The sequence below is a fragment of the Tetrao urogallus genome, assembly GCF_951394365.1.
Source record: "Tetrao urogallus genome assembly, chromosome: 15".
Taxonomy (NCBI): domain Eukaryota; kingdom Metazoa; phylum Chordata; class Aves; order Galliformes; family Phasianidae; genus Tetrao; species Tetrao urogallus.
In genome coordinates this window covers 8,024,661-8,048,141 of record NC_136828.1, presented here as the reverse complement: position 1 = coordinate 8,048,141, position 23,481 = coordinate 8,024,661, and the positions used below count along the sequence as shown (strand labels likewise).

General features: G+C 55.2%; 1 protein-coding gene across 1 annotated transcript; it reads right to left on the bottom strand.

Annotated features, from left to right (window-relative positions):
• Positions 1-13,333: 13,333 nt before the first annotated feature.
• On the bottom strand, positions 13,334-22,749 carry HS3ST2 (heparan sulfate-glucosamine 3-sulfotransferase 2; the record flags this gene model as incomplete). Its single annotated transcript, XM_079542836.1, has 2 exons — positions 13,334-13,952; positions 22,277-22,749. 2 exons carry the CDS (start codon positions 22,747-22,749, stop codon positions 13,334-13,336), a joined length of 1,092 nt encoding a protein of 363 aa, XP_079398962.1.
• Between the last annotated feature and the right edge of the window lie 732 nt (positions 22,750-23,481).

Genomic DNA, 23,481 nt, shown 5'->3' with positions numbered 1-23,481 from the left:
CCTGCCCTGCTCTGCCAACTGGGGGTTCTGGGAGGAGTGCCCCTAGTATACTGCAAATGCCAAAGAAGTAATCGATTCTGGCCAATTAATGTCTGATAAAAACTAATAACCCTTCTCTCTCATTCTTATTACCGAATGACCTCCAGCAACCCATTAGTTTTACAAATGATATGCGAGTCTTCAGCATGGCTAATGGCGCTGGATTAAACCCAGTGACACCCCATCCATCAGCTCCGGTACCGCAGTGCCCATTAGTGCTCGGTGCCGTCCATCACAGGTTCCATGCGGGCACGGTGTGAGCGGCAGCGCTCCGAGTGGAGGCGGCCCGGGGGACACCACGTGCCCACAGCTGAGCTGGCTGCTCGCTGCAGCTGAAGCACGAGGCTGAACCTGGCTCTGCCGGCCCCCCACACTGCGCGGTGTCAGCTCCGGTGCATTGCCCACAGCCTGTGCCTCTGCCCTGCAGCTGCTGCAGCACTGCGCCTGCTGCCTGCAGCTCCTCTCTTGCTCCCTCCTTGCTCTGCCCTAAAAAGCTAACTAAGCTTTTTCTTTCCTTAGAAGAGCCGTTAAATAATGCATTGCCTTCACTTGCTGTTACTGAATGCCTTAAAAATCCTGAGGATTTTTCCTCCACGCTCATGTGTTTGCACCTGTTTGCTGGGGCTGTGCACTGCTGCAGGCAGGTGCTGCCAGGCACTCACTCACCGGGCTGTGCCCCCTGGCCTGGCTCATAGGGCCCAGCGTGGCCCCTCACCCTGCACTCAAGTGGCATCGAACTGCAATTAAATTGGAGCTACTGGGAACAGAGCCCCTATAAACACCTCCCCAAGAGGCGTACCTCCTGGGAAATGGTGGTAAGGACATGCTGGAGGGCTGGTAATTAAATTAGGGAAACTGTCAGGAAAGGCAGCACCTCCTGTCCTGAGTGGGCAGTGAGATTTTTCTGTTCTGTGCTGGTTTCAGACAGGTACTTGTGTGCTCTGTGGGATTTTAGTATTTCAATCAGCATGAATCCAAGCATTTAGAGGCCACCAGGCTCCTGCACTCCGTGTTCCAGATGGGCTGGTGTTCCTGATCAGTTGGAATGGAATCATATATTGGAGCCACTTTCCTGGTTGGCTGAGCAGCCAAATCTGCAACCTGAATTTCACAGGAAGTTAAGTTCTCCCAGTAGAGCTAAAGAAAATATGAAACTGGGTAAATGTTAAACCTGTTAGAAACGTGTCCCATAAAGTTCCATCCAAATATATCTCTCTTTTCCCTGAGGTGATAGTATTTTTGAATCACGTTTCCATAAAGCACAGGGCACTCCCAGGAGGAGCTGCCCTCACTGTGCTGTCTGCTAGGTGATATCATGGGGCTCCCAGGGGGAACTGCATGCTCCTGGGGCTGTGCTGGGTGTGATGTGGGGATGGGATGGTGAGGAGCGGGATGAGGATGGGGATGGGATGGAGGTGGGGATGGGATCTGGATGAAGATGCAATGGGGACAGGAATGGGTAGGGTGGAGATGAGAATGCAGTGTAGGCTCTGCATCCCTGATGGAGATGGGGGATGTGTGGTCCTCACCCCATCAGGAGTCGGCCTGCTGCACACTCCATATCAATGCCAACACGAGGCTCTGTATAAATATTGCATCACACTATCAAGACTGTTTTTCATGTTGGACCACTACCTTGTCTATGGAATCCTTTGAATGTCCAATTAGGGGATGTGAACAGCAATTACTGGGGGCGACTGGGGGCTGCTGGGCAGCTGTGCAGGGGAGCTGCCCGTGTCCTTTAGGCTGCCTGCAGGTGATGAAAACCCTCTGGGTTATCAGAGTGACAGGGGATGCTGCAGTGCATGGGGCGGAATGGGGCGGTGGGCAGTGAGGGGCAGTGAGTGCAGCTGGGATGGGTGAACCTGTGCGGGTTGGGCAGCTCGAGTACTGTGTGGTTCCACCAGCCACGTGCCAGCTCCTGCTGCCTCTGACGGTCAGACTGAGGCCAGGAAGACAATAAAGAACAGCGTCATATATGGAAATGAATCCCCAAACTCATACCGTGTCTGTTTTGCATGATTGATTTCTATTAAATTACTGCTGTGCCAACACTCTGGCGGAGTCTGGTGGGTTTGTGCTTTCTAGAGAATGGGAGTTTCCTCGATGGCTGCCCCGAGCCACATCTCTCACCAAGAGCCGCTCCTTGGTCGTCCTTTCATCCATCCTTCACAGCACATTATTTTCTGTGATGATTCAGCTCCCAGCCTCACGCTCCCTGTAAGGCAGCATTTAATGTTTAAACACTTGTCACCAGGGCTCGAGGCTCTGCACACAGTCTTCCAGGTCCCTCCTCAGCCCCACGCACCAACCGGGACTGAGCCGCACACAGTCCCTGCTGGCCCAAAAATGGCTCATTGCAGGGTGCCCACTTCTGTTCTGCTTCTCCTCTCACTAGGACCCTCAATCCCAGTCACAGTGAGCTCAGCCACCAGTGCCAGGCGTAGAGCTGCTGCTTGGAAGCTGAGATAAGGGATACAGGGCAGCTGCTTGCAGAGTGGTTTCCTGTGCTCACTGACTTAGATGTTGATAGGGAATGAGCCTACTTGGCAAAAACTGAGCAAAATCCCAGTTTGCATTTTGTTTTTTATTTTTGCAGAGTTTGCAACTTTTTTTTTTTTGTTGCTGTTGCTTTGTTGCATTTTGCCCAACTCCGCCTGGGATCGAGCCACTGAGAAATAGAACTAATGGCTTTGGAAGATAACAGGGGGCAGTGGGGGCTCAGAGGGGCTCCCCATGCTCACATTGGATCCCATGCAGGGGTTGATGCTGCCATGCAGGGGTTGATGCTGAGGTGCCGCCCCTTGTGCCATGTGCACTGCCTGTACTGCTGAGCGCTGGCTCCCACGTTCCCATGTGGGATGACTGCTCCTCTGGTTCCACCGAGTCCTTCCTGTGTGAGTTTATGGAATGAGGCCCCAGCTTAATTGGTGCTATTGCTGGCTCTGCGGCTAATTCTGTTGTTTTACAGCAACAGGACCGTGTTGTCTATTGATTTCATAGGTTGCTAATGGTTTTTTTCGTACTATAAGAGGCTTTTGTGGGGACAGCTTAATCCAGTGGTATCGCAGGGTGAAATTGCACAGCTTACTGCGGAGGCTTCCAGGACGTGAGCTGCTTTAATAGCAGAAGCACTTTTATCCAATACTTTTAATGCTCCAACATTTGTATGACACGGGGGCTCTAATTGAGCTGCATTTCTACACCAGGAGCACAGAAGCACGTAGCCACTCCTGTACTGCCCAGGGAGTGGCGGCCACCGTCCTGACTCATGGTGACCAACGTGGTGGTCCTGGCATGGGCTGCATGACCACCACCTTCCCCAGCTGCTCCGCAGAGCCCTGGTGCCTGCGGTGCAAGATGTGCTGATGCTCACTCTGTGGTGCAGGATGTGCTGCCCACTATGCAGACAGACCTGTGCTGGCATGGGCTGGGTTCAGCGTCGTTTGAAGGGCTGAGGAGCAGCAGCCCCATCCTGCCCTGAGAGTGGTGCTGCAGAGGAGTGTGCATGGAGAGGATGAGGCTGTGCTGCTGCCTTTGAATAGAACAAACAGGAGATACCTAAATGGATTGTGACTGCCAGGATTAAGGGTTAAGGAATTTCTCTGTGTATCTTATGTAAATGAGGACTAATGAGGTTTTCATGATTATGTTTAATTAGCTTTCCCAAAAGTAGTGCTGATTTGTAAAATGTAGTGCGAGCCTGGACAGCTGACGCACGCATACACACAGCCATGTACATTCATTAAAAGCATTGTTAAAAACGAATCTGCAACGTGCAAACGGTGCATTAAACACTCAGGAAAAGGACACTAAGGAGGAAAAGCCCCAGAGATGCAGCAGCTCTGCAAGGCCATGGTAGTTTGGGCTGTCCCAAAGCTTCTTTCAGGACACCCAGCTGCTGGCACCAGCATGGACATGGTGGCACCGTGGCTGATGAGTTGGGGTGGGAGCAAGGAAATGGCAGCAGGAGAAGGATGTGGTGCACCATGCGGCAGCAGGGAGGTGAGCAGGAAGGCTGCGTCCAATTAGCCTGACATCAGTCCTGAACAAAGCAGTGGGAGAACTGCTGCAAGAGTCAATTAATGGGAGAATTAGAGCCTGGGAACATAAATTTCTGCCTGTCAGCCTGGCTGAAAAGGAGCAGGTTTGTCAGACAAACCTGATTTCATTCTCTGATGAGATTACAAGTTTGGCCAATGGAGGCAATGGCACAGAAGTGATGGGTGCTGGGGGGGGGGCAGGGAGGGAGCAGACACCGGGGTGGCATGGGGACATGAGGATGTGGGACATGGGGACATGGAGACATAGGCAGGGGGATGCGGAGGTGGCAAGAAATGTGGAGCCAGGGGCAGGGAGCAGGTGGAACGTGGCTGCCTTGTGGGACAGTGTGAAAGAGAGGGGAATAGGAAACCCTTGCACTGCATTCAGAAAGCCAAGTGCTGGGCCGGCCCTGCTGTGCTGCCTGCAGGGAAATCACGCACAGGCTCTCTGGGGAAAATGTGTGCACTCAGAAAGTGTTGGGTTTGCTTTTTTCCCCTGAATCTCTCTGGGAAGACGATTCTGAGAGGAGAGAAAACAGCAGAAACTGTGCCCAAAGTAAGACCAAAATCCATCTGATTATGAATGGATTTAATTAACCGCCATACTCTCTTTCATTGGAGCTGCAGCAATAGGCAGATTTACGCAGCTCTTGTCTCTGCCATCCTCAACACTTCGATGCACATTTCAAGGGGAAGGAGGAGGGTGCCGGCTAACTCAGCACCTCTCTGCTGTTTGCTCAGTGTGTGTGCAGGGGATGCTGGGCTCCTATGGCTGTGCTGGGCCCTGTCCCTGGAAATGGCACCCAGCAGTGCTGCTTCTTGCATTGGGAGTCCCTGCATGAGGTGGGATGTGGAATGCAGTGCTCTGTGTGTGCTCTGTGTGCTGCAGCCGGAGCTGCACAGCCCATGGCACACGTTGCAGCTCCCACGTGCCCTTTGCCTGCGAAGAGCCCCATTACAGCGCATTAATAAACCATGACAGGTTACCTTTCTTCTCTAAAATAGTACAACAGCTTTTCAAACACACAAGTAATGAAATTTTTATTGCAGCCAACCTGATCTCCTGCCAGCCTGTTGTTTGAGGCAGCTCGGAGCACACCCAGAGCCCACTGAGCTGCCATCAGACTCTGAGTGGCCGCTGAGAGGTAGGGCATGGGCTCTCCAGTTCCTCTGTGGGGCTTCTCCAGCCCAATTGCTTTCGTTCTTCAGCCTTTTGATGCATGCACATGCAGTGCCCTTGCATGGCCCTGGGTTCCCACCTTTGCAGATGATGGTGCTCCTGCAGACGTGGTGTGGTGCAGAGGGGAGTAGTGGCTGCGGGATGCTCTGTGCAGGGTGCCAAGTGGCAGCTGGTGTCCGTCATGAGGATGTGTCCAGAGCCCTGCAGTAATCCTAGGGCAGTGCTGGGCTGGGGCTGAGTGCCAGGGCAACACCCAACTGCCCAAGCAGTGTTCAGGTATGCAGTGAATAATGCTCGGATTTCTCTTTCCATGGGTTGTCTTATGTAAAGGCAATGAAGCAGCACAGTGTGCCTTTTACTAACTCCATCCAGGCAGTGTTAAGGCATGTAGCTAAAGAACATGTAATTCAGTTTATCTGTGTTACTTATGCAGAGGAAGGTAAGGAAGTAAGGCATGAAGTCCTCCTATCTCTGCCTGGAGTCAAGACTGCCTAGCCCTGTGTTGCCTTGGGCCTGAGCCACTGCTCATTATGGGTTACACCACGACACCATCCAGCCAGAAGTGCCCGTTAGCTGTGCTTGGGATGCTTCATTACACCAAGGGGGAGATGATGAGCACCATCCCCAAGTGGGGATGGTGGATGCTGAGCACCCAGCGGAAGCCTCCAGCTCTGTTTCCAACTCCTCCAATTTCCCCTGGAAATTGCTTCTGTCAATATTTTAATTTCATTTGGGCTGCACAGGCAGAGGCGGAGGCAGCGCATCCTCAGCAGATCATCCGTCACCCACTCAGATCTCAGTGGGCGCCCGCCATGGGAAATGTCTGCAGCTCGGGGCTGGGGCAGAGCAGTGGGGCAGGAGGGGCAGTGACAACAGAGCCATCGGGCTCCAGCACAGCCCCACTGAGCCCAGCACATCCATGCAGCATGTGGGGCTGGGATGGGTTTTGACTGCTGCTCCCATTACTCATGTTTCCTGCAGATGCCATTTCTGTCAATGAGGAACGTTTAACCAGGGGAAAGAAATGAAGTCCTAACCAGATGGCAGGGCTAATAAATTGCTCAGGAAAAGCAAGCTAGTGCTTGCAGCATGTGCCTCCCCTGCGCATCTATTGCAGAGTGCCAACAGAAATCTGTCTCAGGAATTATTTCAGAGAGGGTAATTTCTGTTTCCCGGTTGCTTTCATACATTAGAAATATCTGAAATGCCTACAGTTGGTTACCAGCGGTGAGGAGCAGCCAGGGGCTGCCATGTATGAGGAGCACTAAAAGAAAATAAATTAGCCTCTTGCACTCAGCCCTTCCTCAGCTGCTGAACCACAAGTGTTGAGCGGCTGTTGCTTAAGTAACGACCAGAATAATGAGGAGAAGAAGCTCCACCAGGGAATATTAACTTGGAGCAGCAGCATTTTCTCTCCTTTTGAAGCTGCTCCCAGGTGTGGCTGTGCTGGGTGCCGAAGTCTGTCCCTTTCCTGCTCCGACCTGACCCCATAGGTCCTTCTCCTCCCCATCATGAGCCCACATATCCCACACCATGCTGGGCTGTGCTGTCTGCCCCGTACTGCTGGGTCCAGCTGATCCCAGCAGGGACATTTCCTACTGTTTTTGTGCTGCTTTGTACACAGTGCAGGACCTGTGCAGCCCTGTGTCGCCCTGCCAGTGCCCACTGGCGACATGTGCGAGCCTGTCACATTGCCAGGAGCACCTAAGGAAGCGAGCCCCTCCAACAGTGTACAGCAGAAGCACTGACAGTGCTCGATTCCTCTATTTCCTCTCCAGCTCCTCTATCTCTCTTGGCTGTTTGAGTCACCTGGGGAACATTCCCCTGACTTACTGCCGTTATTAGGACCCACTAGCGGTTATATGGGGGGGCAGACCTCAGAACCGCTTTGTCTCCCAGCATGCGATTAATGATGGAGTTCCCCTTCCCATCAGCAGTTTGTTGGGCACCTGTTGCACTGCAGCTGCCCGCGGGAGGATGTGTTCATTTAATGTGACATCTCAGGGAAAAACAGGTGTTCCTCTGCCAAAAAGAGGTAATAAAGCAAACCTAAATGGGGCCATAACTTCTCTTCGCATTGTTTCTCTGCAGTGCCCTTCTCCATCCCTTCCAACACGTGAGCAGTGGGTAGGCAGTCACCTTGCCACATTCTCTCCAAGGAAGAGCAAGCTCTCTGTGAGGTGAGTCTCAGCTCTTTGCCCCGTGATAAGCATCGTGGGAGCTCCCAGCGCTGAGTTTTGTAATGCTTGGCTGCTAAGGAGGGATGCCAAGGGCTGGGGGATGCAGGGCACCATCGCCCACATGGATGAGCCTGACTGCATCAAGCAGCCTTGGTTGGGCAGCAGAGCCTGATGTTTTGCAGGTGAAAAGAAAAATGACAATACTCTCCATCAAAATTGTTATGGCACTGTCCCTCAGAGTCAGCAGTCCAGAGCTGTGCGGGAGATTTCTGCCTTGTTTTTCCCTTCTAACAAGGAGTCTGAATGCCAGGCAGCGCAGCTCTGGCCACCAGGCACCCGGGCACGGCTCTCCAGCACGCAGGCAGCCCACGCTAATTGCAGCACAGCTCATGTCAGGACTGAAATTGCGTTAGCAGGTTGGGGGCTGGGGGACGGCGCTGGCATTAAGAACCCTCCGTGCTCTGATTATTTCTACTGAGATACACGTCTGAACGAGCTTGTCAAGTGAAATTTTCTGTCTGGTTAGAAATGGATTTTCGAGCTTCTTGCTCACATGTAAACATTTTTAGTGGTCCCCAGCCAAAGCAGAGCAGCAAAGCAAACATCAGAGCGAGCAGACCCAATCCCTTCAGGGAAATCATCAGCCGCAGAAGGAAACAAAATGCACGATGGCTTCAAAAGACATCCATTAAACTGTGTGCTGGAGTGATTCATGGCGCTGGTAGTTAGGGTTTAATTAGATCTTAATCACGTAATTTTATCTTTGTTTTAGAAATTAGAGCTTAATGACTGCATTGCTCTCACAACAGTGCCGTAACTAAACATGGTGATAGCACATGGCAGCACTGCAGCAGGCAGAGATGGGACGGAGATTATCTGCGCTCTCAGATCATTATTTCTTAAATAAAGTGTTTGGATCCACAAGAACCCAGCATTGCTGAGAGAGCGGGGGAGGCTGAGGGCTGCTGGGGGAGGAGGGGACGGTCTGTGGCCCCATCCCAGGAGCAGCAAGGGGAGATGATGTGTGATACCGAGGGATGGAGTGAGGCTCGTCCTTCTCTGCTGCTGGGAGACCCTGTGCCTCCCAGCTCCATGCCCCCACTGTCCTTGGGCCCTGCCGTGCCCCTGCCGCAATGCCTGCCCCCTCCCCCTCCTGTTTGTTATGCCACATCAGCCATTGAACTCATTACTGTGGCAGATTATAGGTCCCCAGGTAATCACGCATATTCAGATAATTACTAACAGACCCTCTAATAGGAATGAACTCAGCTGAATCCAGTCAATCTCTAGGTAAATATTTGTACCTGAGCCATCCTTATCGCCAGCACTGCAGCATGCGGGTATTGCTGCCGTCACTGCTGCACGCAAGGGCTGCAGAGAGCAGCACTGCCATCACCTCTGTTCCTGTGCCCCTGGTGCCGTGCAGCTGCTGTTGGGTGGGCTGGGACCAGCCCCATGGCTTTGCACTGCAACCTGTGCCTTTGGAGATGGTTTCTTTGCAGGGGATGAGGCACAGCACTGTGCTGAAATGCTTTTGTTGGGAGCATTCACAGCTGTCACTGAGCTCAGAGTCGACCACTGGCTCAGCATGGCAGTGCCCTGGCTGCAGGGAGCCGTCCTAATTGGGCATCTGGCTAATTAGCTGTCAGGTGACGAATAATGCAGGGATGCCCAGACTTCAGTGCAGTATTGATACCATCACATCCTCCCATTTTCACATGCTCTTGTTCAATGGAGCATGGAACAGAGCTCGTGGAAGAACTTGGAGAACCTTCAAAGTGAATTAACTGTGCCCATTGGTGTGCGGAGTGGCAGGAGGTGCTTATGTCATTGTGGCTGTGCCTCTGGGGGCTCACGTGGCTCTGCTCTGGCGTTGATGGGGATGGTGGTACCACTGGAGATGGTGGCACCGTGCAGGAATGCTCTGACAGCACACTGCTGTTGGCTGCTGCAGCCTGGTAAAATACAAAGAAGGAATCCTGACCTACTTGAATGCATTGCCATCCCAACTCTTGCCTGAGCGTTAATGATTTCCAAGGGGTTAGAGGTTCCTGTTAATGAGCACATTTATTTGCTGCCTGGCTCCTCTTGGGTGGAGAAAAAGGTCGTTAGAACTCTGTGTAATTCAGTTTAGAGACACAGGTGGGTAGGAGTGGAAGCAGTCAGTACCGGGCTTTGGGCAAGCACTGTGTACTGAGAACAGAGCACAGGGGGACTGGAAAGCATGATGGGACCTGGAGCTGACATCCTGCAGGGTAATTCCTGAGAGAATCGCAGGAGGGGCTGTGGACTGACCCAGGGATGGAGTGGATGTGGTTCCTAAGTGAACACAACTCCTCAGAAGGCCTGAGCTTCAGAGGAGCGTGGTCAGTTTACACACTATACTTTACTGGCTCACATAAAATAGAAATCTGATTGACTTCTGCAATAGGAGAGAGCAGCAGGTCTGTCCGTGGGTCTGTCTGTGGTTCTGACCGTGGCTCTGTCCATCACTGGGTCCATCCGCCTGGCCCAGCAGCAACCAATGGCCACAGAGCTCTCAAAGGGAGAGGGATGTGGCTGAGGTTCCCCCCGGCTCTAAGGCTCTCACTTGGCTCCTGCTCCCTGCTGCAGCCAATAAACACGGAGCCAGCAGTGAAGGTGAACTATATTAATTAAGAAGAAGTTAATGTAATTTTCTCACCGCTTACGGATACGTGATCCCACTTCAGTCTGAGAGACAAACGATGCTTCTCAAGCAACTGAAAATACTGCGGTGTCATCCAACACACAGCCCAGAGCTGGGTGGTGCAGTGTGGTGCTCATGGCTGGGACATCCCAACTTCTGGTGCCACTGAGCAGCACCACAGCAGGAGAGCAGAGCAGCCGAGTGCCCGCAGCCCTGTGCCTGCAGCTGCACGCTCACAGCCACCTTCCTGCCTTTGCTGGGGTCTTGCCATGAGAGGACAGTTTTCCTCCGACCCAGCGTGGCTCAAGAGCTCTTCAGCATAAACAGTACCAGGGACCACTTAAGTCACATTCATTACGTTTAAGTATTTATGAGCTGATAAATATTAAACAGCCACTCAAGGGACTTCAAGCCTGAGTGATCCGATCACAACACAGAGCACGCAATGGCTGCAGGGCTGCAGCACTGGGGGGCTGTGGCAGTGTCCTGAGCCCTGCAGCCTTACAAGGGTACACGGCCCTGGTCCTGCAGCAGCACGGAGGGAGCAGGCGCCCTCCTGCCCCAGGAGAACCTGTCCTGAGCTGTACTACAGGGGCCGTGCAGTCTCACTGTGCACTGAACGTGAGTGCTGACATCCATGGCTGCAGCCTGATCCCTCCTCGCGTGCAGCTGGACTCAGTGCTCTGAACTTGGCACGCATGTTAACCGAGTCACCCAAAGGTTGCTGTGCCATCCTGTCTGTGGACATTTCCATCAAGCCGTGATGCACTCTGCAGCACAGCATTCTGCCGCCCTTAACCAAAGCATAGGGGACAGGAAAGGCATACCCATAAAAATTATACAGCGGCTGTTACGATTTACATGCTGGCTTATCAGGTTCACTCCTAAAGCTTTTTCCTACCACCTATTATGACTGTTTAATCACATGGATGCTGCTCAGGACCACAGCTGTACAGCACAGGAAATACATCTGACAAAGGCAATTACCTCAGGCCGCTCTGCATGTCCCTCTCTTGGGTGCCATTGGCACTGACTGCCCCTCCTGTATGGATGTGGGCCCAGCACCACCCCACACTGTGACCAGCCCTGCAGGGCTCCAACCCTGCTGCCTGCTGCTGCATGGGAGCCCCGACCCCCATGCATCTCCTCCTCCTTGACTCTGCACGTGCTTACGGCGCTCCCAGCACTCACTAAGCCAGGGCTTTGGGCTGATTTAGCCACTGGGAGGGGATTAGTTTCTCTAATCCGGGCTGCTTGAAATCGTGCTGTGCACCAGAGGGCTCTGTGCTGTGTGCTCAGGACCCAGTGGCATTTGGGAGCTTGGGAGGACACAGCTTCATGATGGCACCTGCTGTGGCACCCAGCTCCCTCCTGCAGCTCCTCTGCACAGCACTGGCATTGCCGTGCACAGGTTGCCTGCTTGAATGCCTTTTAAGCCTTGTTTTAGGAGCTTCCAACATGATTAGCATGGTCAGCACAGCCCTTCCTGAGCCCTCATTTGCCTACCTCTTGGAAATTTAATACCTGATGCAAGCCCATTTCTGCTCCCTACATTTGTAAGAACAAATGTAGAGTAATTGTTTGATATTGCTGTGGTTTCCCCAGCCTCCAGCTCTAATTTCCCACTAATACGGTACTGCTGGGGGGATCAACCTAGCCCAGTACCTTCTGCTTCCTTGGAGTGGATTGGAAATGGTTTTTTCACTGCAAGCCTGGGATTTGTGAGTCTTGCTGTGAATGCTTTTTTTTTTTTTTTTCCTTTAAAGGAAAAAATCATATGAGAAGATATCCCATCTTCCTGATAATCCCCCCTTGGCCACCGCCTGCCCACAGCTGTCCCTGGGGCCACACTGCTGGGTGCTCCCCGGCTCCTGCAGCTGCTGCTGGGCAATGGTGGGAGGGATGTAGGGAGGGTGCTGTAAGATGGCCATGAATTACCTCCAAGATCAGAGTTCTTTGCACAGGAATCAGCCCTAGGAAGGCTCAGGAAGAGCAGTCCAGCACTGGCACACGCTGCCCAGGGAGGTGGTGGAGTCACCATCTCCGGAGGTGTTCAAGAACCGTGGAGATGTGCACTGAGGTACACAGCTGGGGGGCATGGTGGTAGGGGCTGGGGTTGGGCTTGGTGATCCCAGAGGCCTTTTCCAAACTTAATGTTTCCATGATGCTATGTATGGTTCCATGGGCACAGGGCTGCCTGCAGGCAGGGCAGGCTGCAGCTTGGGCTCTAGCTGGGATTTAGACGCTAGTGGTAAATTGCAACCTCTGACAGAAACGCCTGAGATTTACTGAGAAAATCAATAGATGATTCAAACAGTCCAACACTCAGAAAGGCAGATAACATCTCTCCAGCAAGAGCTGCTGTTGATATGCACGACCAGTGGTGCTTGTTACTGTGACTGCTAATAGCCTGCTGAGATGGAGTACTGCAGGATGGGACAGGACCGTGTGAGTGCACAACCACAGCACAGATCTGCCCCGTTGTGCCCGGCCATGTCAGTGTCATTCCTGGTGTCATGACTGGAGCAGCTGAGCCCCATGCCAAGCTCTGCAGGGCCTCCTCCCTCCCTCTTGTGCTGTCCCTTGGTCTCTGTTTGCAGCACCGGCAGCCCAGCGCCACAGCTGGGAGCAGGATGCCACGGGGCTGCCCCAAACGCAGAGGAGGTTGCCCTAAGAAAAGCCCATGCGTAAGGAGCGGTGATAGCCTCTTTTATTTACACAAGGGATCACATGCTGAACAAGGACACTAGTGCCACTGAAGTACCCGTAACAGCAGGATTCTGTGCTTTATTCACAGGACAAAATATTGGTACAACACGTTTCAAAGACGTTTTGTTTCAAGCAGATACATCTCACCCTCTTGATAGCCACACTGCTCTGCAGGGACAGAAGGCAGTGGGCAGCAGAGCCCTGCCTGCCCTGGGCACATCCTCTGTTCCAGGTGCCCCGGGTCCCTTTGGGGTGCTGAGGAGGGACATACCCTGGAAGTGGGGCCATCACCACAGCACCGACACACAGGACTCCACAGCTGTGCATTGGGATGGCAGCACCTGTGACACCTGCGGGCACTGTGGTCCTGTCCCTGCTCACCCCGCAGCAGCCTGGCCCCCTCCTGCCATGCTGCGGCTGCAGGAAGAATGGGGCTGTGCAGGTCCTGGCCCTGCCCCCCCATTGCCCCATGGAAGACTGCAGCTCATGTCACCGCAGCTCTGCTCCCGGCTGCTCATTCCCACCTGAAATCCTGCCCGACTGTTTCATAGAACTTGATGTTGTAAGGTCTGTAAAAGTCCCGAAGCTGCTCTATCACCTCGGGGTCTATCTGCACGTGAGTCCTCCCCTTGGATTTGCCCAGGCAGCGCGGTGAGCTGTTGCTCTCTGTTTTTTTCAGGCAAGGAAAGCCTTTTGTCTTGTTGAAGTAGAAGTGCTTGTCGGTGATGACGCGCCGGATGCCCAGGAAGTCCTGCACCTTGCCCATCTCCCCAGCTGGGTCGGTGATCAGCTTCTCCCCACTGACAAAGTGGATCTGAGAGAGGGGGAAGTACTGCAGCCAGCTCTGCAGGTGCACGGCGTACATCCCGATACGGATGGCGTTCCAGGAGGTGTCCACCAGCCCCAGGCTGCGGTTGCGGAAGGACAGCCCCTCGAAGGTGGGGATGTCAGGCTTCTTGGAGAGTGTCTGCGTGTAGTCCGAGATGGCGCGGGTGACGGGGTTGCGCACCACCACGATCAGCTTGGTGTCCCGTGACATGTTGAAGATCCGCCGTGGGGCCTCCTTGGTGACAAAGTAGCTGGGGGTCTTCTCCACCGTGATCTGGCTGTCAAGTGTGCGTGGCATCAGGCTCCTGCAAGCAGAGAATGAGGTGGTGAGGAGCAGAACCAGGCTGGCAGGGTGTCCTTTCCCAGCAGGACCGGAGGATAGGAGGGCACAGCTCTCTTCTGTAGTACTGCAGGGACTGCCCCAGCCACGTCCAGTCCCAGCTCCTGCAGGGGCTGCACCTACCTGGGATGCTCAGCCCCAAGGGCCCAGAGCCATGAAGGACAGAGGTGAAGGCACTGCCCTGGAGAGGTGCTATGCAGTAGCTGTGGCAGCTCCATCTCCACTGGTGCTGAATTCACCAGCTTCAGGGCAATGTGTGAGTTCACCCTGCAGCCATCTGCCCTGACCTCTGCCATGGCATTAACCATGAGAAAATCTCTGTGGAGCCTCCAGTCCATTCATCACATATTGCTACACTGGTTGCCATTCCCAAAAGAAATTACAGCTGCTCCTTCTGGAACTGTTGCAATTCCCCCTGCCATCATTGCTCTATGATTCTGCTGGTCACCACTAGTGTGAGCCAAGTGCCAGCCCCAAGTGCAGCCCCACTCCATGGGATCACAGCTGTCCCCACCTACGCCTGGCCCCCAGCAGCCCCACACAGCCCTGGTGCCCATCTCTGGGTGAAGGCAGAGCCACAGGGCTGGGGCAGGCAGCCCCACTTAGTGCTAATTAAATCATTTGCTTTGATGCGTGAACATCCAAATCAAATAAAATCTAATGGGACGGAAAGATTTATAAATTGGCCTTGTACTACCAGAGTCAACCATTAGATCCATTGCAGCAGGAGAGCAGGGTGCCTGCATTGTGCCAGGAGCTGGCACAAGCCCCCTGCGGGTCACTGCCACTGTGACAGCACTGGGCATATGGCAGCACTGCCAACAGCAGCACCGCCAACAGCAGCACCGCTGGGATCGAGGAGAGGGGACCCAAAGTCTGACTGAGGGGTCTGGGACAACACCTGTTCTGATGGCATCCTTTTAGTTGGGCTGCGAGCAGAATAGCTTCTCCTCCACCTTCAGGGCTTTGGAAGGAACAAGGATATAATGGTGCTGGACACAGGTGGCTGCAGCACTGCCCAGTGCTCTGAGCATGCACTGGGGAGTGCACCCCAAGGGCCTCACTGTGCTCACAGGCACTTCATGTTTCAATTATGTTTATTGCTCTGAAGCATCTGTTACTTCTTCCACTGTGCAGTGGAAGTTAGTGGCTCGCTGATTACAATTCAGTTGTGAGCTGTAAGGCACAGATGCTGCCTGGGGAGAGCTTTACCATGAGCTCTGAGATGTGCATCCAGGAAGGCTTTGCTGGCAACAAACCCTGCATGCTGCAACCAGGGACCTACTGCAGCTGCTCGGTGTGGGGGTTGTGAGTCCCTGGGGCTCCTGCAATCGAATAGGCAATGTCATGTGGCTGCACAGGAGTGCAAGGGAACCAGGGCAGTGAGGCACAGGAGGAGCTGGTGCAGCAGTCATCTTAATAGAGTTGGCTCTATTGATGTGTGGGCTCGCCCAGCAAAGCCTCAGGACAGGAGCAGTCACAGAAAGCAAACATCAGAGCACTGCCTGCAGCCGTTCCGCTGGAGAGCACAGGCACTGCTTTATTCATGGGATAACTCTGCATGGCCATGCCTCTTCCTGGCATACTGCAGCATGCATGGAAAGATGCACCCGCCTGCTGGCTGCAAGCAGAGACCTTCTGGGGGGGGTACCTTCAGCCCAGCACCCACTGCAGGGTCCCCAGTGCAATGTCCTCAGCCCCTGGCACTGGTGCAGCTGCAGACAGAAACCCAGCAGCAGACCCAGCCCAGAGGGGACTCATCTGGGCATGGTGCTGCTGGCCTTGCAGCCCTCACCTGCTCTTGATCAGTTCTTTTGTTTGAAAGAGAACTAATTCGCTAGCATAAATTAATAGAAATGTTTTACATAGGTACCCGAGCACAGCCGTGGCTTAATTGGCCTTTCTGACTGCTCTGCTCCAAACCCCATAAATCCAGATTATGATTCCCATTGTTTAATGACTGTCAGGAAGTGCTAATTTAGTGCCAGGCACCACTGCTGCTATCTCCATATCACAAACAAGTTTTGGTGTAAATCAGTGCAGGACAGCTTTATAAGCGAACTGCCGTTACAATATATTGTTGGAGAATCATAAAACTGCTGTTTCATTAATGGCTCATCTTCAGGCTTGTTAGACTTTCATTACGTGAGCTAATAGGTCCACGTATTTAAAAAATGAAATTACAGGTTCTAATCAATTATGAAAAACACAAAATCTCCGCATAATAAATTACGGAAATGAGACAGGAGTTGTTTTCTTTTTAAATGGACTCCCAGTGTTCGCTGCTCCTGAACAACAGAGACTGCTGAGACAACAAAACCCAGCCCGAATAGATAAATAAATCACCAGCAAAACCGTGTGAGGGGGAGAAATGTCATCCACACATTCATCTTTGTGTTAACGGCGGGATCCCCAGAGCTGCAGGAGCTGGGAAATGCATTGCAAACTTAATTACAGTTGACTTTAAAATGATATTTTTGGACTTTTGCATTCCGAAAGTTATTTGCATACAAATAGCATGTCACATAGTTTTAAGCCCAGGGCTGGCATGTTCGGGTTTGAAGGCTTTCAGCACCTGCACGGTGCTGTGGGTGCAGTGGGCTCCTTCCTGGGTGCTCCTTAGCCAAAGATGCAGCAGGTTGCAGTGCCGGACCCCTGCCAAAGCCAGTGCCAGTGCAGTGACATCCTGGTGACATGGAAGGGCCAGGCTCACTGCAGCACTCTCAGGTGCGGGATGTGCATAGGTGAGACATGAATGCTGCTGGCTCCAGGGCTGCTGCTGGGTGTTCAGGGGTTCACCTGCATGGCCAAACCTGGGGACCAGGATGATGCCACCATCATAACTGCTCACAGCACCCTGGGGCTGCAGCAACCAGACTGGAACTGTCCCTCTGGCGGCGTGTGCACGATGTGCTTTGTCCTGGTGAAGAGAATCTGCGACGCAGCAGAAATGCAGGAGGTTAAAGCTGTTGCTGAGTGAGCAGCGGGGCATGGACGTGTCTGCGGACGTGGCAGGGCGAGCTCCACAATGGTCTCACTGAAGCAGTGTGGGCTGCAGAGCAGCCTTTCCCCTCACCTGCCCCGGTGATCAGCTGTGGGAGCAGGGACAGGTCCTGGGGCTGTGGGAGCAGTCGGAGGGTCTCCTTCCAGGAGGCACTGTCTAGTGATGCAGCTCCTTTGCCACTCCCAATGCATTCCTTCAGCTTTCTCCTTCATTTGCTTTTAACTGTGCTTGCCAAAAAGGCTGGGAGTGATCACCAGGAGTATCTCATCACCAGGGGTATTGCAGCTCTCCATGCTCTTGGCTGTGGGATGCCAACATCCACTCACCAGTGCCCTTCAGTCACCCCGGCACTTCTCAGCCCTCCCTGGCACAGTGCTCCTTGCACACACATTCTGCTTGGCTGACAGTGTGGGACAGCTGACAGCCCCTTCCCCAGGACACAGCAGGGCCCTGCACAGCTGCAGACACATGGGGAAGAAGGCAGAGCCTCCGCAGCAGAGCACAGGGCTGCACTGCCAAAGTTGCCCCACTGCCACTCTGGTTGCCCAGGGTGCAACCCAGGGATGTGCATCAAACCTGCTAGGCATCCCCAGCTCCAGCAAATCCCCTGCTCACTGCACTAATCTGGCTGGAGATACAGCATTAATTCCTCTTGAATTAGAGATTATTTTTATTGTAGTTACTAAATTCTTAAAGCCCTTTAGTACACTGCAGACAAGCATTAATGCTCTCTCCCAACCTGTGAATCAACACCTGCCTGGAAGGAGTTAACTTCTCTCCAGCACCTTTCCCAGACCTGAATTATTAATTCTCTCATAATCTGCCTTTGGGCACCCTGCAGTCCCTACAACACTCCCACATTAAAGAAACATACGCTCCCTTGCTGGCTACGTTGCTTTGATGTTGAACATGCGTGAAACACTCTCCCAGGGATAAATTTGTACAAAAATTCATCAGATGATTGAGATATTGCGGATCAACATGCACGGGGGGAGCATGTGCTCAGTAATCCCGTTATGGCTCTGCCTTCAGCCCGCACAGTGCTGCACGAAGCACTGCCAGCTCCAGGCAAATATTTGCTGCCGCCACTCGCTGTGTGCAGAGGATTTGGCGGGTGCAGCCAGAGCTCTCCTCGGAGGCCACAGACTGATGTGTGCACAATCCTGGACTCGGCACGAAACCAAACTGTTTAATTTGGACAAAAAAAATCCCCCGTGCTGGCTCTGGTGGGAGGGCTGAGTGTGTTCCTGCGTGTAGGCTCTGCACCTGTAGCTGTGATATGCTACTTCGACACAGAGCGAGGTGACCATGGCTGGGAGGATGCAAGTGCTGTGCTGTGCCCTGTCACACCATACCGTGCTGTGCCATGCCAAGCCATGCAGTGCTGTGCCACCCCATGCTGTGCCATACCAGGCATGGCGGGACTGCAAACAGTGTCAGTAGATGAAAGCTCTAGCACAGCTCCACGAAGATTTTAGCAAAACTGGGTCAAGCATGCGAGAAACTGAGGTGTGAGGAAGATAAAAGAAGCTCTCACCAGCAGAGTGACATTGCAGCAGACTTTCAGGACACAGCCTACAGCAGCTGACACCAGAACAGCTGCTGCTCATGCAGGGACATGACGCTGGGAGCAGCCACAGCCCCGGCCCCAGGTGGGGAATGCGGACGGCAGCACTGTGGGATCTCTGGCAGCAGGGCTTTGTCGCTGCTCAGCCCCGCGGGGTGGGCTCAGCACCATCCCCTAAAGCTGTATGGTTCAGGGAATCTGTCCCCACTGGGAAAGTGCTGTGCTGAGAGGAGACCCAGAAAAAGCACAGCCCAGCCCCAGGCAGCGCGGGGTGTTAATGACAGAGCAGCTCCCTTTAATAAATGTTTATGTTCAAAGAACTTACACCAGTGCTCACAGACAGATAATGAGGGACATTTCAATGCATAAAAGCAGTGTGAACACAGTAATTAACTTTGTTGCTGATTCATTTTTAATCATTCAAACGCTCCAGAGATTTGCGGTGTCCTTTAAGTCAACACAATCTTTTCCAAAAGGCACACTGCTGCTGACCGTCACGCACAGAAGCACCGTGCAGCTCCCCTCTTCCTGAACATCCCTGCCCCAAATCCCAGAGCTGAGAGCTGCTGGGCTGGGGGAGCTGCAGCTCATGCGGATCCCTCATACAGCCACACACAGCACCCGGGGGCTGGGGGCATTGCAGCACAGCAGCTCCCATGGGCACTGCAGGCTATGTGCAGCCCCTGATAGGTGCCAACAGCATCCTTCGCATCTCAGATTTGGAGCCCACAGCCGTGCCGGGATCCGAGCATAATCTCACACCAAGAAATGAAGGTTAGAACAAATTGCAAGGTTACAAACAAGGTCATGGAAGACAGAACGGGAACACGCATCATTAACACTGAAGACTCAATGCTCTGCAAGGAGGTACATTCCCGTGCCTTCCCAGCACCCTGGAGGGGAAGTTCCCATGCACTGTGGTCACTATTGGGGTCAGTGCCTTGCCAGCAGTCCCATGCTTTGGTCTGGGGCGCTGCAGCCCCTGCGAGGCCATGCACCCGTCCTCTGAGCCACGGCCCTGTCTGAAGTCAAGGAAACTTCAAAGCATCCTTGAAGCTTGCTGCCTTCCTCTCTTCTTGCTAATTAACTTTAGCAAAATGCACTGTCAGTCAAGCCCACAAAACAGTATGTGTCGTTGGGCGAAACCTAATGGGCTCCCATTTGTGTGAGAGCCAACGTGGCCATTAGCAGAGAGCAATTAGTGAGGCGGAGTGCAGGAGCCAGGGTTTGCAGCTCCCTCCTGCAGGTGCAGGGGAACGTGAGCATTTCCCTCTCACCTGGGGTTCTGCTCCCCCCCCCAGGGAAGGTGCATGGCCCATAGCTGGGCAGTGCCTGGGAGTCCCAGCTGCCACAAACCACTACAAAGACAAGTGCTGGAGCATCCCATGGGGGCACACAGGAATCCTGGAAAGCTGCACCCCAAGCTGCCGTTCAAAGTTAACTGCAAATTAAATGACTCCGCTTTCTCTGTGTTCTGGAAAATATTGAAGGTTATTGGCACACTGCTGCAGCAGGAAAAGCTCCATATTGTGCATTGAGCCCAGAATTGGTGATGAATCGATCCTCCCCAGTAGCTGGCCGGTTGGTTTCGGTTGTCTTAAAACAGATCTTGCTAAAAATACCTTTCCTGTAGTGTTTCTCTTGCTAATGAGGAGGATGAGAATGGTTGATGGGTACTGGGAACGGCAAGGGTGGGTTTGGTTGGCCGCTAAGGAGGCAGCGCCTGGGCAGCACGGGGAGCAGAGGGGTTGAGCACTGGCTGCTCACCGAGGACAGCATTCGCCCTTCCACACAGCCCACGTCTCCAGCGGTCCTCGTGTGTCCCCTCTCTCCCATGGATGACAGCTGCTGGCTGTGCTGCCATCAACCCCTCGCTGGGTGCCAGCGCTGCCTTTCCCCTGCTCCCTGCTCTCCTGGCAGGGCGACAGCAGCTCATCGTGCTGAGCATTAGACCTGCTCCACATTTAATTGCTCCACTTGCAAGGAGTAAAATCAATTCCACACTTTGTACATTAGCAGCCGCCGCGCTTAAGTTTTGGCACATTTGTAAGATTAAAAAAAAAAAAAAAAGTAATAAAACCCGGGAAGTGTCATTTAATTGTTTTATCTGAAGTAATTTGGAGACTCCGCTGTCCTGATGTGATCTCTCCATTGATCTAGACACAACTCCAGGCCCCGCAGCACCCAGCCATGCTCTCATCACCACCATGAGTTTCAGTCCTCCGCTGCCAGCGAGGCTCTCAGCCCTGAGCTCCCCTGCCCCATTGGAACCCAGGGGGCCTGCAAGGCCCAGGACAGTGCCACTTCCCAGCCAGATGCAAGGCACACAGATTTCCTACTGGGCTTGGGGCTCAGCATGACCCTGCTCCTCACCCACCCTGCTACACCAGGGCCCTTTGACCAAACTGCTGCAGCTCCTGTCACTGTCTGCCTGTATCGCAGAATCATCCTTCATGGCTTTTAGACAATCTGAAGTTCCTTTAGGACAGTAAAAAAGCTTCAGAGCTCTCCACCTGCACCCATGTTAGCTCACCAGTCACCTGCCAGCAGAACTATTGCACACAGAACAGCACACCTCTGGTTACACAGCTCTTTATGATTCTGGCTGCCCGCACCCCCTGACAGCCCTCCTGCTGCAGTGTTAGGGCTGGCACCCTGGGCAGGGATGCTGCAGGACCAGCCCAGCACCCCAGTGATGCACAGAGTGGCTTTGACCCACTCGCAGTCAGCAAGCAGCATCCTGACGCCACAGGCATGACTCATGTCTGGCCTGCACAGAGACAAACACAGGGATCCCAGAAGGGCCAAGAGGGAGCATCACATCACACTGCCTCCCAATGCCTTCAGGAGCCGATGAGCATCACTCTGCTCAGGAAAAGGGGAAGAGAGCAGAGCTGGGTGCACAGCCCCACAGCCAGCTGCATTGCTCCCCACCCACCTGTGCCGGGCATCCTCCCCTGTTGCACGTTCACAGGCATTGGGTCTGACCAAGCCTCCTCTGCTTCCCTAGGCCGATGCCCCACGAGCACCCAGCCCTGCCTGAGAGCTGCCCAGGGCTCCCGCAGTGCTCACCGCAGCACGCTGAGCAGGATCCAGCCAGCATGCAGCCAAGACTGTGGGTCCTCTCTGAGCATCACCAAACAGTCCACAGAAGCCTTTACTTAAATTAAAATCTCACCATCTCCTCCTGGAGATGCACTCGCTGTTCTCTGCGAATTATGAGGGATCGCGGGCACACGCTCGCTTATCTGACTCGAGGCACACGGGGCGCAGGAGGACGTTCTGCCCTCTCACAGACCCTGAGATAAAAGCTGTCGGCAGGGGGGCTTTGAGGGACGCCGCGCAGCGCAGCAGTACCGGGGCGGTCGTGGTTCGGAGACCGCTTCTCAGCGGTGCGTGCATCCCCTGATGAGGCGGAGTCGTTGGCACCGCCCGGGCTGCAGCGGAGGGACCGGCTGGGCACGGGCTGTGGCCGCCGCGCCGGGACCTTCCCAGCCGCCTGCGCTCAGCCTCGCCCCGGGGATGCGCGGGAGTTGAAAGGCTCCGCAACCGCTCCGCGCAGAGCCGCGATTCCCCCGCCCGTCGCCCGCACCGCCGGCACGGCCCAGAGAGGTGCGGGGAGCCCGAGCTGGGCGGGCAGCGCGGGGTGGGAGAGGCGCGGGGCAACGCGGAGCGACGTCGCTCCCGGGGCCGTTCCCGTTCCCGTAGCAGCGCTCACCTGTACCACTCCAGCCCGCGGTCGTAGTTGCGGTCGAAGAAGTGGGGCTCGGTGCCCAGGGCGCGCACGTCGGGGTGCACGCGGATGAACTCCAGCACGGCGCGGGTGCCGCCCTTCTTGACGCCCACCACGATGGCCTGCGGCAGCCGCTTGCTGCCCGGACGGGCCGGGCCCGGGGCGCTGCCGGCGGGCGGGGCCGGGGGCTCCCGAGGGCGACGGGCGGGCGCGGCGCTGCCCGGAGGCTCTGCGGGAGGCCGCCCGCACGCCCGCGACTTCTGCAGAAGTTTCTTGGCGGCGGCGGCGCTGCGGGCGGGCGCGCAGCGGGCGCGGGGCGCGGCGGAGCCGCCGCAACAGCAGAGGAGGCTGTAGCAGAGGTAGGAGCAGGACAGCGACAGCGTGAAGAGGAAGAGCACCCTCCGCGCCAGCCGCCGGGATGGAGCCACGGCCCGCCCGCTGGGCGCCCTATGCGCCATGGCTCCATGGGGCCACGCCGGCGGGCATGGCGCGGCCCGGCGCGGCGCGGCTCGGCGCGGCTCAGCGCGGCGGCGGGGCGAGCCGCTGCCCCCGGGGCCCCGCGGCGGGGCCGGCGCCGCGCTCCCGGCGGGGCCGCTCGGGCACGGGCACGGGCATGGCTCGCGGCTAGGCGGCGGCTCGGTCGGGCCGCCCCGGGGGGCTGCACCCTCCGCCCCGGCCCCCGCGCGCCCGCGGCCCCGGCGCCGCCGCTCCCATCCCCGGCGGGCGCGGCTGCGGCTCTCGGCTCCGCGGGAAGTGCCGGGGCAGAGGCGGCTGCGCTGCTATTTAAGGGGCCGCCTGACGTCAGCTCCTCCCGGAGCCCCCGCGATCGCACGGCGGCCGCAGCCTCCCCCGAGCCGCGCCGCGGGGCTCCCGCCCGCCCGGGACGGGGACGGGGCTGCGACGGGGACCGTCCTCGCTCCTCCGCTGCGCCGGGCCCCGGGAGAGGTGCGGGCTGCCCGCCCCGCTCTGCCCGCCGCGCCCTCCGGGCTCTGCGCTGCCCGAGCTCCTAGCGAGCCCCGCCGACGGTGTGGCACTGAGAGGTCTCGGAGCTATAGCTCTGTCCCCACGCCCGACACCGCTCCAATAGCTCTGCCGTCTGAGCCGGGCGGGGATGGAGGCAGCCGCTGTCCCGTCGGGCCCTGCACATCTCTCTGAACCTGAGTCCTGAACTACCCAGGGGTGCAGCACGG